Source organism: Elephas maximus, chromosome 8 (assembly GCF_024166365.1).
Source record: "Elephas maximus indicus isolate mEleMax1 chromosome 8, mEleMax1 primary haplotype, whole genome shotgun sequence".
Taxonomy (NCBI): domain Eukaryota; kingdom Metazoa; phylum Chordata; class Mammalia; order Proboscidea; family Elephantidae; genus Elephas; species Elephas maximus.
Window position 1 is genome coordinate 116,419,946 of NC_064826.1, and position 15,346 is coordinate 116,435,291.

The following is a 15,346-nucleotide window of genomic DNA, read 5'->3' on the forward strand; positions in this document are numbered from 1 at the left end:
AAGGGTACTCCTGAGCAAGGCCCATATCTTACACAGTGGTAATATCAATACATGGTTGATTTTAATCAGTGCTTGTTGACTTGAGTTCTTCTGACATATGAGCTGATCCATTAGATGTCTGAAAAGTGTCTGTTTGCTTAAAAGGTTTGAGTTTTTAACAAAATTATTTAATTCACATGCAGAAAGGTGAATTGGTTTTGACTGATTTCCTAATCTAACTGCTTTGTGTTTACTGTCTTTCATTTCTCAGTTCCCAACTCATAAAGCGTTAACACTACAGCAAACAGACATGTTTGAGTTGTAGTGTCTCACCTGCTGAACCACGTGGAATTAGGTTGTTCCTTTTATTCCTACAAGCTGTGCTGGCTTAGTTGTCTTGGTTTTTTACTGAAAATTCTGTTCTTATGAACGAAAAGTGTTATATAGAAATATTTATTAACCAAGTTGTACAGTGGAATAAGAATATTGGCGCTTTTTAATCTCAGGCTGCCTCCTTGCAGTGAAAACAATGTTTTGCACAAAATCACATGATTAAAGTCTTTGAAAAAACAAACTAGATAGACATCGCAACTTCCTTTTTCTTTCCTAGATTCTCCAAGAAACCGACTCCCTCTGATTTCCTGGTGAAACAGGTCTACTTCTGGGATGAGCAAGTCGTACAGATTTACATTCCTGCTGTTTCACTAGAAGGTCAGTGGGAAAGAGACTTTTTAACTTTCAGTTCTACTCATGTGTTGAAAATATCTGTTACAACATACGTTTGCATGATAGCATTTTTCTTCATCATGAAACGACAAAATGATCTCTTTGCTTGTATACAAACTGTTTAATAATAGACAATAAGTAGAAAATACGGGATAATCCTTGTGCTGAGGTGGGTGCTCACGCAGCCCACCCCCATCTCTCCAGCAGCTGCATTTCCAGCAGCCTCTCCTCCCTTTTTCCCCAACTGCCATCACCCCAGCATGCGTTTCCCAGAGTGTCCAGCTTTCTTGCATTTCTGCCTTTGCAGTGCTCTCACGAGTGCCCTCCCCTTCCTTTCATCAAAGCCACCTCTGCTGATCTCGTAACCCAACTTTCACCTCCTTTGGCAGGCCTTCCCTGACCCCCAGAGTAATTCATTTGCCCTTCTTAGCTGCGATGGCGCCTCGTGCTGGCCTCTCTGATTTACTGGCTTAGCTCCTGGACACTGGAGGTCAGACACCTGCACTTCCTAGGCTTTCTCTGTGGCTCAGGTATAAGCAGAGATAACAGGACCTCCTTTGACCCTCCCTCACCACCAGCCTGTGGTGGACAGAGTGTCAGCTCTAGGGATGGCACACGTGTGCTCAGTTCCTGGTTGCACCTGACGAACAGTCTGGCCCTGGTTGCAGAGGCCCCTGAGCCTCAGTTTCCTCCCCTGAGAAGCAGGTGCTGGGGCTCTAAGTGCTCGAGTCAATTCACACAGGGCTAGTAAGTACAGGTGTTGCAGGGTGATCCCCAGACTGTCAGAGGAATGCACCAGCCCTGTATTCCCCGCCTTCCACGTTTGTGCTGGGATGCAGCATTCTGCCTTTGCAAAGGAATCACTTCATGACTTTCTCATTTATTTAAAAAACCAGTCAAGCTGTGTTTCTAAGCAAATTCAAATTCTCAATGGCAATTTTAAAAATTTTGTGCTTGAAATGTTCTTTCTCCAACAACTTTTTTTGGTGAAAAATTTCACACTGAGGGTAAAGTCCAAAAAGTGTACATCAAACAGCTGGATACATTTCATCTAGATGCATGATTTGCTGGCCTTTTGCCACGTTTGCTTTATCCGTATGTGGTTTTCTGGGGAGCTGAACCATTTCAGAGAAAATTGCAGACACCATGACACTTCACTTCTAAAGACTTCAACATGCATCTCATAAGAACAAAGACTTTTCCTATGTAACTCAGTACCATTATCATACCTAAAACAAACAAACAAAACAACATTCGTTCAAGAATGGCATCCACTATGCACTGCATATTAAAATTTTGCAATTATCTCCCCAAGTGACTTCTATAGCTCTTTACATTTTATTCAGGATTAAGTCAAAATGCATATAATACATTTGCATTGCCATGTCTTTTTAGTCTCCTTAATATCTACAACACTCCCACCATTTTTTCCATGACATTAACATTTTGTGTGAGTCCAGGGCATTTATTGTTTGAATGTTCCATGACCTGAGTTTGTCTGATGGTTTCCTCATGATCAAGTTCAGTGTTCACAAGTTGGTCAAGATACTTCATAGGCAGTGCTATGAACTTCTCATAGCGTAATATCACAAGGACATAGTGTCACATTACAGGTGAGGCCTGGTGGTGCAGTGGTCAAGTTCTTGAAAGATCAGTGGTTTGACCCTACCAGCCTCTCTGTGGGAAAGATGTGGCAGTCTGCTTCTGTAAAGATTACGCCTTGGAACCCTATGGGGCAGTTCTACTCTGTCTTATAGGGTCACTATGAGTCAGAATTGACTCAGAGGCAACAGGTTTGGTTTATCTATTTGGCTAAGTTTGGTAATATGGCACACAGGGAAATGGTAGAAACACGGTTTTCCTTCCCAAACACTCTGTCATTCTCAAATGAAAATCTGCATTTGGGTAGATTTGACTTGAGGTATTTAATTCACAATTTAAATGCTGCTGGAAGAGGAAATGGCCAGAATTTGAAGGCTCTGTGTTCATTCAATCCCTGCCATCTCCTACCTTAGGTTCCTGTCTGCTACTTTGATACTTGTCTGCTACTCTATCTGCATTTGAAATTGATAATGCCTTTTTACCAAATTCGGGTTGTCTTTTTTTTTTTTTTCTTATTTTTAGATGCCAGCTTGGGTTACTTGGCCTTATTAGATGCTGACTATGACAGAACACCTCCAAACAAATATTTAGCTAAAGCGGTGAACTACACAGTGGGTTTCCAGTGGATCCGGTGCCTCTTTTGGGATAAGAGGGAGTGGAAATCTAGCACCTTCCCTCCACAACCAGGAACTTTTCCAGAAAAGGTTAACTGCAGGTATAGACATACAGTTCAGAAGGAATTTGGCATTTTAGTCAGTGATTACATTTTCTCCTGAGTAGGGCCCATCCCCTAGATCCTTTCCTGAATCTTGTCCTCCTAGGAAAAGAAAAAGGAGCAACCTTGGTTTGTACAACACCAACCATGTGTGCCTTTTATTATGTATGATGTGTTAGCTACCATCAAGTCAGCCCCAACTCATGACGACCCCGTGTGTAGGAATGAAATGCTGCCCAGTCCTGTGGCATCCCCATGATCAGTTGTGGATTGGGCCATTGTGATCCATAGGGTTTCCATTGGCTGTGTTTTGGAAGTAGATCAGCAGGCCTTTCCTTCTCGTCCATCTTAGTCTAGCAGCACACAAGCTACCACTACACTACATGTGGTGGCTACAGGTGAGGTGCCTTGGCCAAGAATCAATCCTGGGTCCCCCACATAGGAGGTGAGAATTCTACTATTGAACCACCACTGTGTCCAAGTGCCTCTGAGACCCTCTTATTGTCATGTCTTGTCTGCAAGTCTTGGTTCTCTTCTTTTGCTGTAGCCTCCCAGGTGCGGGGTCTGGATTACATAAGTGCTCTTTGCATTTACCGCTTCCCCATGGGGACTGGTATGTTAATTCGTGTTTAGCAAATGTCTGTTGAAGGAACGCATCCATAGGTGGATGGATGCTAGTGCTCTGGATTGATAGACTGTATGATTGTAGAAGTCGGTACCCTTTAGGAGTATGCAGTTGTAGCCAGGTGATGGGGACCTCTGCTCTGTCTCCCACCATGTGCCTTACTTCTTCACCTCATCGTGGGGGTGGTTGTAAAGATGAATTTTATGATACAAGAAAAGCCTCTAGACAGACTCTGGGCAACCTTCTCAGCCATTTTTGGATCTATTAGCCATGTCGCTAAATTAGAAATTCTTTATTATCTAGTCATAAAACTGACAGTTCTGTTAGGCGCTCAGGTCACTCATTTTTGTTGTTGCCCTTTCATTAGAATGGAGAATTAACTAATTATTATGCATATTTGGAAATAGAAATAATAATGTCCTTCTTAAGAAGAATTAATCCATGAGGAATTGTATTTCGTGGTTGCCTTTTAGAAGTCCAGTATGTCCAAAGCATATCACATACTGGCATGATTTATAAACCATTCATTGCTTTGCTTATGCTGTACTCTTACATTTACATGACGCCATTGCTAGGAACACACTGGAACCTACTGGTCATGGTCCAGTATTTCACTTCAATATTCAATTATTTACTACTCCATCAATCCATAATTCATTCACGGTTACATACCACTGTCTGCTAGGTACTTTTCTCTGAACCAGGGGTACAGGATAGGACCTGAGCAGGGATGAATGAGGGAGAGATAGGTTTTATCAAAAAATGACAGACTTGATGGTAGTTGTCATGGTATTAGCTACCAATTTAGGATATTTATAATGCCAGGGGCTGGCATTTAGGAAAAAAAGCTAACAGAGGTTGACTAATTGACAAGGTCAGTCCACAGCTAAGTTGCAATTTGAACTTGAGACTCTCTGATTCTAAAGATTCAACCTGAACTGTGGAGAGGGCCTGTAACAGATATGTGTGCAATGCACAAGGAAGCCTAGAAAGAGAACACCCAGTGTCTCAGATAGCAAAGAGGACAGCCTCAGGGGAAATTGTGCCCTCAAAGGCTCTGAGGGAAAGATGTTGGGTATATCATTGCTAACTTAGGTTTTAGCTGAATTCTTTAAACTGAGTCTAAATCATAAGGTTATAGTTATTGGAACTTGTCTTCCTTATTTTTTAAGCAGTACACAATCATATTGTAAACAATTGCTGTCACCACAGTTTGGTCATCTTCCTCATCAGTATTTCTCTTCCAGCTATGATCACCTCACAGCATTCACCCTTGTGAGAAGAAAGCTGAATGTCAGTTTTGAAATGAGTGACATTTCTAATTTACAGAGGTAAGTTCCATTGACTGGATCGATACGCAAGTTTAATTCAGCAGATACTTGAAATTGGTGTTACTTACTATCGTTTTATTTTTTTGAATATTCATAATTAAAGATAATTATCTTTAAATATTAAACAGGTATCTATCTATAGCTATCTACCTGTACTTACATTCACTGAAAGGAGATGTATAAACTCCAAAAAGTCAGCACAATTTTCTTACTTTGAAGCTTAGTTTTAGTTCAGTGTGAATTTGGTTAATGACTGTCTATTGGGTTAATACCTACAGTGATGACACTGCCTGATTTGCCTGTTCCAATATATGAGTATTGTCTTAGCCTAACTCTTAATAGCTCCTTCTTTCTCTCTCAAGTGTCTCATTTAGATGATAAATTAAAAATTCACTCTACTTTTATAGTCATTGTTTTATATGGAACAAATATATTTAGATTCTGGAATATTCGTAAATAGAGTATAAGCTCTATGTAGATAGGAAAATCGTCTTCATCTTATTCATCAGTGTAGCCCCATACTTAGTACAGTGCTTGGCCTGTAGCAAGTACATAGTAAGTATTTACTTAATGAATATTGATGGAAGAGTGTGCATTTTCTCATGAGTGTTGAGTGTTAAGTTTTTCTCCCTCATGTTTATGTACCTTATTTTTACTCAAATAACACGCACCTTCTACCCCTGAGCGGTTGGCAAACGAATGTAGAAGGCACGCACTATTTGAGTAAAAGCTTAGTAATAGGGAATTATACCTTTCTTTATTACTTCGTAAATCATGAAGAGTTGATTGTTTTGTAGACTAGTAGGTGGATCAAATCATTACTAAGATAGACATGAATCACTAATGGTACAGATGCTGGCCAGTGAAGGTCACCAGCAATCCTGTGGTCCACTCAGGCATTGATACCACAGATGGTACAAACCACTGGGTAGGCCCACACTGGGGGTGTCCAGACAAAGGCAACACCTGAAGTCATGTAGGTGTAGTGGCATTTTGGGAGATCCAGCCAGAATCCGAAAAGTTCCAAGGTCTTAGTCCATGCCTAAGAAGAAGGGAAGTCTGGAGCTAGGTGAGCTCTGAGCACCCTGCCAAGCTGATGGGATGGGGCTAAGGACAAGGCTCTGTCCTCATCTAGAAGAAGCATGCCAGGCAAGGAAACCAGGACTGGAGCCCAGACCTTTGTTGGAGCCAAAATGCGCAAGCACCTTCTCCCATAAGGGGCCCCAAACCAGTTCAAGATGCCTAGAGGCAGACAGATGCTGCTCCACCCCTTCCATCTTTCTCTCCTTGGCCACTTTCCCCAACAAAAATCTTCTCTCCTCCCTTCCCTCCCCTCTCCTCTCCCAGTTACAAAGCAAGAGTTCAAAAACAAAGGACCAGAGGGGGCTCATGTGTGTGGGGGTGGGGGGCTCAGTCAGTCAGTCTTTTTGTAAATGTTTATTTTCATGAATAATTTTACTTTTTATCTCCTTTTATTTACAGTCACCCAGAAAACCTGATTCCCAGTGTTATTATTGTGCTTTTTATGATTCTTTACATGTTTTTGGTTGCTAAAAGCAAACATGTAGATCATCATGAAAAAAAGAAAACTGGTTACATTTTTCTGCAAGAAAACCCCTCACCAGACCAACAGCTATATGCAGTGGTTATTGACACAGGCTTTCGAGCTCCAGCCCAGCTGACCGCAAAGGTAACTGCCAGCAGGCAACTTAAGAGATGCTACCTGGCTGTGTCCGAAGGGTGTGGACAGGTGTGAGTAAGGGCACCAGAAATGCATGATTTGAAAGTTTAACAAAATTGCTGAATGTATGGCTGAGATAAATACATCAAAGGCATCTCTATATAACAGCAATAACTAATTAGACTAAGTAATTAATAGAAAACAAGATCCTTTTCATCACAGCCACAAAATGATGAGGTGCCTAGAAATAAGTCCACCAAACAGTTACAAGACCGTCACGGAGAAAACTGACCAAATATACACAAGGAATTTAAATAATGAAAGAGCTATATTTTTCATAGATGGAAAAACTGATTTTCCCGTGTGGATTTTTCCCAAATTAATCTATAATATCGATATAATAATAATAACAATAATAATAGCAAATGTGAATTGGGGCTTTGCTACGTGCCATTTTATTAATCCTGAAAAAACCGTATGAGTAAGTTCTATTAATATAATACGACCACTTTACAAATGAAAAACGAAGGCATAAAGAGGTTAAATTCAGTGAAATGCCAATCAAGTTCCACGATGTTTTATTGAACTTGAAAAACTAATTCTAAAACGTCTGTGGAAAAATGAAGTCCCAAGAATGGTCATGAAGAGAAGAACCAGGCAGGCACTTCCCCAGCCCACCTCCCAGGCTTGCTTTGAAGCGATAGGAACTAGATAGTACAGAGTTGTCAGGGACTGACCACTAGATTCGTGGAACAAATTGGAGACCCCAGAACCAACATGAGCTCATGAGGAAGACTTCGAGACCAGAGGGGAAAGGATGGACTATACAGTAAAGTGTTTTGAGACAATGGTTTTCCTTGTGTGAAAAGGTAGCATTAGATCTTCATTTCTCATTATACCCAAAAATAAACTCGAAAGGTTAGAGAACTAACTGAAAAAACAAATTGAAAATCTGCTGAAAGATAATATATACTCTGGGGTGGGGAAGGATTTCAAAAACAAGAAATGAATAAATAACTTTCTTACATGAGAGACTGATAAATTACATTAAAACTAAATTTCTGTACAAAAAAAGACCAGTAAGGGGTGACAATCCCTGCCCCAGGCCAACAACGTGCACTTTCAGGGTGAATTGTACCAATGTAGGGGTGCAGCAGGCCCACCCTGCACCCTGGCCCAGCCCCAGTGTCTGGCAGGGTCCTCAAGGGCCTCTCCCTCTTCTGAAGGGAAGAGGATTGTCCATCCCATCGTCATGCTCTCTGGTGCATAAGAGAAAAAGTAATGTCCTAGAGAATCTAAGTTGGGCCATAGCTTTTCTAGATAAATGTGTGAAAACCCAGCCTACCCTACCAGGCACTATTCCCCTGCCCTCCTCTGTGCTGAGCCACCTTTGGCCCTCGACTCCACGCTGGGGCACACTATGCCCCAACAGTGGACTTACAGAGGCAAGTTGGGAGAAAGTGTAAGGATGCTCCCAACCCAGCATAATCTAGTTATGGCAAATATCTTGAACTCTCATCCCTGTGTCTTTGTTTTGTGAGGTTTACATTGTTTTGTATGGTGAAAATGGACTTTCAGAAACCAGAGAGCTCTACTGTCCAGAGAAGCCCCTATTCGAAAGGAATTCCAGGCACACCTTTATACTGAGGTATTTTGAAATATTTTGACAGCATAATTTGGGAAAGAGAGACAATTGGAATTAGTGTACGCTTTTTTTATTACAAATCCAAAAATGTAGAAATACACAACGTTTGTTTCTAGTGGGGAACATCAGTATACATACAAACCATTTTAAACTTTTAGTGTTTATTGTTTGGAATAGATTAGTGAAGAAGAGATGGAAGAAGGGGGGGAGGGAAGGAGGGAAGAGAGAGATTCTACATGCTAGTCAAAGTTTATAATCACAGTATTTTTTGCATCATTAAACCTGCTTAAATTGCTTAGGTTCATCCTAAAATCAGAAGAGCAAGGTCACATAGCAGCACAGAGGTGGTGGGGCTGGGGCAAGAGGGATAATTTATCAAGATATGAGTATAAGTACCTGATATTTTTATAAAATATAAAAGTGCTGAACTAAAATTTTTTTCTAGTAAATAGTGTTGGTAAGATTTATTGATTTAGACTCATGTATTTATTCATTAGTAGAATAAAGGTTAACTCAGACTAAATCATGCTAGATACAAATAAATTACTTAGGCTTTGGTGAATGTGATAAAGGGGAACTAGTAGGTGTTAAGACCCTATGTGTACAGTCACCGTTATTGGGGGATTCACAGCTACCTGCTTTGACGTGATTAGAGGGGTCTCCAAGAATTAATTGTCCATCACGTGGTCATCCGTGGTCCAGAGGGCCTGCATATGCCACTTGGTACGATAATTTATCATATATCTGACACACATGGGGTCACAATTAGTCAGGGTCCACTTCACAACAACTTGTTTTATATGTCTGATACCCCCACTTAGACCAAACATAACTTAAGGGCAAGAACCAGGCTTCTCTGTACCCCCAGGCTGGCCAGCCGAGCACACATTGTCTGACGAGGCACTGTTGTGTATATCCGTAGTGTTCCTGGTCATCTCGGCCCTCTTTGGAAGATCCGCCTCTGGCACAACAACTGCGGTCCTTCTCCAAGCTGGTACATCAGCCACGTGCTGGTGAAGGAGCTGCGCACTGGGCAAAGCTGGTTCTTCTCTGCAGAGTGCTGGCTTGCTGCAGGCCGAGGGGACGGAAGAGTGGATCGGGAGCTCATCCCTCTGCACCGAGGCCTTGGCTTCCAGAAGGTAGGCCTGGATAGAGGTGACCTCCCCACCCTGCAAACTCATTTTACTGTAGGTTGTGCTCCTTAGCACTGCCTCTTTCCCTGCAGTTACTTTTTAAAACTTGTCTAAAATTAAGTTTATTATGTATTTTCTTAGTTAGCTATCAAGACACTGGTATCTTAAATGATGCAGACATTAAGTGACTATCCAAGCATGGATTAATGGCCTTTCCCTATTATTGATTATTGCAGTGGAGTTTTTCTTCTTTTAATTGTAAGTATAATAACATTTATCAAGTTGTGGTTGCTGGAGGTGTGTGCTGTCCAGGGGCCTCTAATTAAAGCCTCTTGGAATCCCCTGTATATATCCTGAACAACCAAAATAACTGATGGGCAGAAAACAGACATGATCAGAGACGGGACAGTAGAGGATTGTGAAAAGAGCCAAAAATCACCCATAATCTCACACACCAGCCATGAAGCTTTTCATTTTTTCATGTTCCCATCCAGGCCTTCCCTTCATACTAATGTATTTTAGCTTGTGCATTTTGTATTTTCTAATTTAACCCTTCAGAATAAGTTTATACACTTTTTAAAAATCATCATTTAAAGACTACGTAATGGTTCATTGTCACTATTTGCTTAACCCCTCCACCTACTTGGACATTTAAGTTTTTCCCTCATTTATTTCTTAGAACATTGTGTTTCTGGTCACAGGTTTCCCACTCTGCATCTCAAACTGCGATAACATATCAAGGAATGTCAACATTTCTCCTGCTTTTACTAGATGTTGTCACTGTGCTCTATTTTCAGTGTGTTTGTGCAGTATATAAGAGGGCCACGTTCACCACTTTGGTGACATTGTTGGTTTAGTCAGCAAACAATAAATGGATAGTGTCTTAGTTACTTAGTGCTGCCTTAACAGAAATACCACAAGTGGTTGGCTTTAAAGAACAGAACTTCATTTTCACACAGTTCTGGAGGCTGAAAGTCCAAATCAGAGTCTGTGCTGTGTCAACTTCTTCCTGTGAGCCTCTCTCTCGGATTTCCTAGATCCTTGATGTTTCTTTGCTTATGGGCAGCCCTCATACATGGTTTCTGTCTTCCCCTGTGTATTTTTCTGTGTCTAGTCTGTTCTTTTTATAATTCAGATGTGATTCAGTTTAGGATCCACCCTACTAGTATGATTTCAATTGATGGATTATATTACTTTAGATTACATTATGGAAAGTGATTATATTATATTACATTATAGAAGGCCAACTGATTTAATCATATGTAACTACTCCAAGACAATAACTAGACTAGTGTTTAGCCAAACAATAGGATACTGTAGCCTAGCCAAGTTAACACATAAAATTAATCATCCTAAATGGGTTTGAGGTCCAGTTTTCAACCATCCACAACATATGGAAACTCTTTAGCACCTAAAAATGAAGGCCCAAATCAATGGGGACTTTCTCCTAGATTTATTTCTATGTAAGAATGATCATTTAGCTAGCTAAATATAACAGTAAGAAATACAGATTGTTTATTTTCAAGCTATTTTGCTTGGCAACTTTTTGTGAGAAACCTATACCTGTTAATTTAGTAATACATCAACAAATGTGATGTGTCCTGTGACTCAGTCACCATACGTGCTAGCCAGTTTACATAAAAAGGATATATTTTCATTCCGTTAAAATTGCGTTGCTGGCATTTGCTTCTGCATTCTGCTTGTATCCTGTAAGATCGTTTCTACTTATCGTTATTTTTTTCTAGAACAATCTTGAGCATCAAGCATTGTTTGAATTGAACTGAAACTTTACAAATTCAGCTCAATTCCCTAAGCAGTGTATCACCCGCCTTGTGGCAGACACTGTGGGGAGCACTGACAGGCACTTGGGACACAGTCCCAGCTCTCAGTGCTCTTACAGTTCATGAAACAGTAACTGTGTTGGTAGGAAAAGTGAGAAAATGGAAGTTTATTTGTTTGTTTCTAAAGTCTAGTGGGAACACAAATGAGAGAGTTGCCTCTGCCAGGTGAGGGTTTATAAACAGAGCCTCTAGCGAGGGAAATGGAGGCAGAGGGAACATCTGCACAAGACCTCAGGAAGTCCCAGCAGAAGCACGGGCAGTGCCGAGTCCAGAGTGTGGCTGGGGTGCGGTATGGAGAGCCACCCGCATCTGGCAGGCACCAGGCATCCAGTGAATATGCTGAGAAGACTATAATAGCAGAGCCAAGAGATTTTAAAATGATATATTTGGGGTCTCTGCTCAGAAAATTACTGACCGTCAACTAAGACTTTATTAAGTTTAGATAAATGCTCAATGTCCATAAATACCTTTCTTGCGGTTCCTGTTTTAGCTTCTGTACGCCAAGTTCACGGAGTACCTGGAGGATGTCCATATCTGGGTCTCAGTGTACACCCGGCCCTCGTACAGCTGCTACCTGCACGCCCAGCGGCTCAGCGTCTGCTTCTCCTTGCTGTGCGCTTACTCCTGTCTCACCGCCATGCTCGCTGCCGCACAGCACAAGCAGGTGGGGCCCTCCTTCTCCCTGCAAGTGGCTCCCCAATCACAGGCCTACAGGGCGAACTATCTGGACTAAGGCATTAGCAAAAATCAAAGCCTCAAAAAAAGGTTTTTTAAAATTTTTATTGTGCTTTAAGTGAAAGTTTACAAATCATGTCAGCCTCTCACACAGAAACTTATATACACCTTGCTACATACTCCAAATTGCTCTCCCCCTAATGAGATAGTCTGCTCCTTCCCTCCAAGCTCCCTTTTCCTGTCCATTTCGTCACCTTCTAACCCCCTCTGCCCTCTCACCTCGCCTCCAGGCAGGAGATGCCAACATAGTCTCAAGTGTCCACCTGATCCACGAAGCTCACTCCTCACCAGCATCCCTCTCCATCCCATTGTCCTGTCCAACCCCTGTCTGAAGAGTTGGCTTTGGAAATGGTTCCTATCCTGGGAACACAGAAGGTCTGGGGGCCATGACCACCGGAGTCCTTCTAGTCTCAGTCAGACCATTAAGTCTGGTCTTTTTACACTAATTTTGGGGTCTGTATCCCACTGCTGTCCTGCTCCCCCAGGGGTTCTCTGTTGTGTTCCCTGTCAGGGCAGACATCAGTTGTAGCCGGGCACCCTCTAGTTCTTCTGGTTTCAGGCTGATGTAGTCTCTGGTTTACGTGGCCCTTTCTGTCTCTTGGGTTCCTAATTACCTTGTGTCCTTGGTATTCTTCATTCTCCTTTGGTCCAGCTGGATTGAGACCAATTGATGCATCTTAGGTGGCTGCTTGCTAGTGTTTAAGATCCCAGACGCCACTCTCCAAAGTGGGATGCAGAAAGTTTTCTTAATAGATTTTATTATGCCAATTGACTTAGATGTCCGCTGAAACCATGGTCCCCAAGCCCCTGCCCCTGCTACGCTGGCCATCGAAGCATTCAGTTTATTCAGGAAACTTCATTGCTTTTGGTTTAGTCCAGTTGTCCTGACCTCGCCTGTACTGTGTGTTGTCTTTCCCAGCATCTAAAGTAGTTCTCATCTACTATCTAATTAGTGAATATCCCTCTCACACCTTCCCTCCCTCTACCCTCTTGTAACCATCAAAGAATATTTTCTTTGTTTAAACTGTTTCTCGAGTTCTTATAATAGTGGTCTTATACGCTATTTGTCCTTTTGCAACTCACTAATTTCACTTAGCTTAATGCCTTCCAGATTCCTCCATGTTATGAAATGTTTCACAGATACCTCACTGCTCTTTATCTGTGCACAGTTTTCCATTATGTGAATATACCATAATTTATTTCTCCATTCATCCATTGATGGGCACCTTGGTTGCTTCCATCTTTTTGCTGTAGTAAACAGTGCTGCAATGAACATGAGTGTGAATATATCTGTTTGTGTAAAGGCTCTTATTTCTCTAGGATATATTCCAAGGAGTGGGATTGCTGGATCATATGGTAGTTCTATTTCTAGCTTTTTAAAGAAGCACCAAATTGATTTCCAAAGTGGTTGTATCGTTTTACATTCCCACCAGCAGTGTATAAGTGTTCCAGTCTCTCCACAGCCTCTCCAACATTTATTGTTTTGTGTTTTTTAGATTAATGGCAGACTTGTTGGAGTGAGATGAAATCTCATTGTAGTTTTGATTTGCATTTTTCTAATGGCTAATGATTGTGAGCATTTCCTCATGTATCTGTTAGCTACCTGAATGTCTTCTTTAGTGAAGTGTCTGTTCATATCTTTTGCCCATTTTTTAATTGGGTAATTTGTCTTTTTGTATTTGAGTTTTTGCAGTATCATGTAGATTTTAGAGATCAGGCGTTGATGAGAAATGTCATAGCTAAAAACTTTTTCCCACTCTGTAGGTAATCTTTTTACTGTTTTGGTGAAGCCTTTGGATGAGCACAGGTGTTTGATTTTTAGGAGCTCCCAGTTGTCTAGTTTTTCTTCCGCATTGTTAGTAATGTTTTGTATACTGTTTATGCCATGTGTTCGGGCTCCTAACGTTGTCCCTATTTTTTCTTCCATGATCTTTATTATTTTAGATTTTATATTTAGGTCTTTGATCCATTTTGAGCTCGTTTTTGTGCATGGTGTGAGGTATGGGTCTTGTTTCATTTTTTTGCAGATGGATATGCAGTTATGCCAGCACCATTTGTTAAAAAGACTGTCTTTTCTCCACTTAACTGCTTTGGGGCCTTTGTCAAATATCAACTGCTCACATGTGGATAGATTTATGTCTGGATTCTGAATTGTGTTCCATTGGTCTATGTATCTGTTGTACCAGTACCAGGCTGTTTTGACTACTATGGCGGTATAATAGGTTCTAAAATCAGATAGAGTAAGGCCTCCCACTTTGTTCTTCTTTTTCAGTAATGCTTTACTTATCCAGGGCCTCTTTCCCTTCTATATGAAATTGGTGATTTGTTTCTCCATCTCATTAAAAAATGTCATTGGAATTTAGATCAGAATTGCATTAAATTTATAGATTGATTTTGGTAGAACAGACATTTTTATAACATTAACTCTTCCTATCTATGAGCAAGGTGTGTTTTTCCACTTATGTAGGTCTCCTTGGTTTCTTGTGTAAGTGTTTTGTAGTTTTCTTTGTATGAGTCTTTTACATCTCTGGTGAGATTTATTCCTGAGTATTTTATCTTCTTGGGGGCTACTGTAAATGCTATTGATTTCGTGGTTTCCTCTTCAATGATCTTTTTGTTGGTACAGAGGAATCTAACTGATTTTTGTATGTTTATCTTGTATCCCGATACTCTACTGGACTCTTCTATTAGTTTCAGTAGTTTTCTGGAGGATTCCTTAGGGTTTTCTGTGTATAAGATCATGTCATCTGCAAATAGAGATACTTTTACTTCTTCCTTGCCAATCTGGATGCCCTTTATTTCTTTGTCTAGCCTAATTGCTCTGGCTAGGACCTCCAGCACAATGTTGAATAAGAGCAGTGATAAAGGGCATCCTTGTCTGCTTCCCGTTCTCAAGGGAAATGCTTTCAGGCTCTCTCCATTTAGGATGATGTTGGCTGTTGGCTTTGTATAAATGCCGTTTATTATGTTGAGGAATTTTCCTTCTATTCCTATTTTGCTGAGAGTTTTTATCATGAATCAGTGCTGAACTTTGTCAAATGCCTTTTCTGCATCAATTGATAAAATCATGTGATTCTTGTCTTTTGTTTTATTTATGTGATGGGTTACATTAATTGCTTTTCTAATGTTGATCCATCCCTGCATAAAAAAGAATATGAATCCCACTTGGTCATGGTGAATTATTTTTTTGATATGTTGTTGAATTCTATTGGCTAGAATTTTGTTGAGGATTTTTGCATCTGTGTTCATGAGGGATATAGGTCTGTAATTTTCTTTTCTGTTTTTTTTTTTTGATGTCTTTACCTGGTTTTTTGGTATCAGGGGTATGATGGC

At 40.8% G+C, this 15,346-nt stretch overlaps 1 protein-coding gene across 1 annotated transcript in view; it reads left to right on the plus strand.

The window, feature by feature from the left end:
- Positions 1–15,346, plus strand: part of PKD1L1 (polycystin 1 like 1, transient receptor potential channel interacting) — a 193,459-nt gene that overhangs the window by 105,934 nt on the left and 72,179 nt on the right. Inside the window, exons 27-33 of the mRNA XM_049893068.1 lie at positions 590–690; positions 2,830–3,022; positions 4,895–4,978; positions 6,461–6,668; positions 8,201–8,307; positions 9,227–9,443; positions 11,769–11,942. Of these exons, the coding sequence (XP_049749025.1) occupies positions 590–690; positions 2,830–3,022; positions 4,895–4,978; positions 6,461–6,668; positions 8,201–8,307; positions 9,227–9,443; positions 11,769–11,942 (1,084 nt within the window). The remainder of the gene's footprint in view (positions 1–589; positions 691–2,829; positions 3,023–4,894; positions 4,979–6,460; positions 6,669–8,200; positions 8,308–9,226; positions 9,444–11,768; positions 11,943–15,346) is intronic.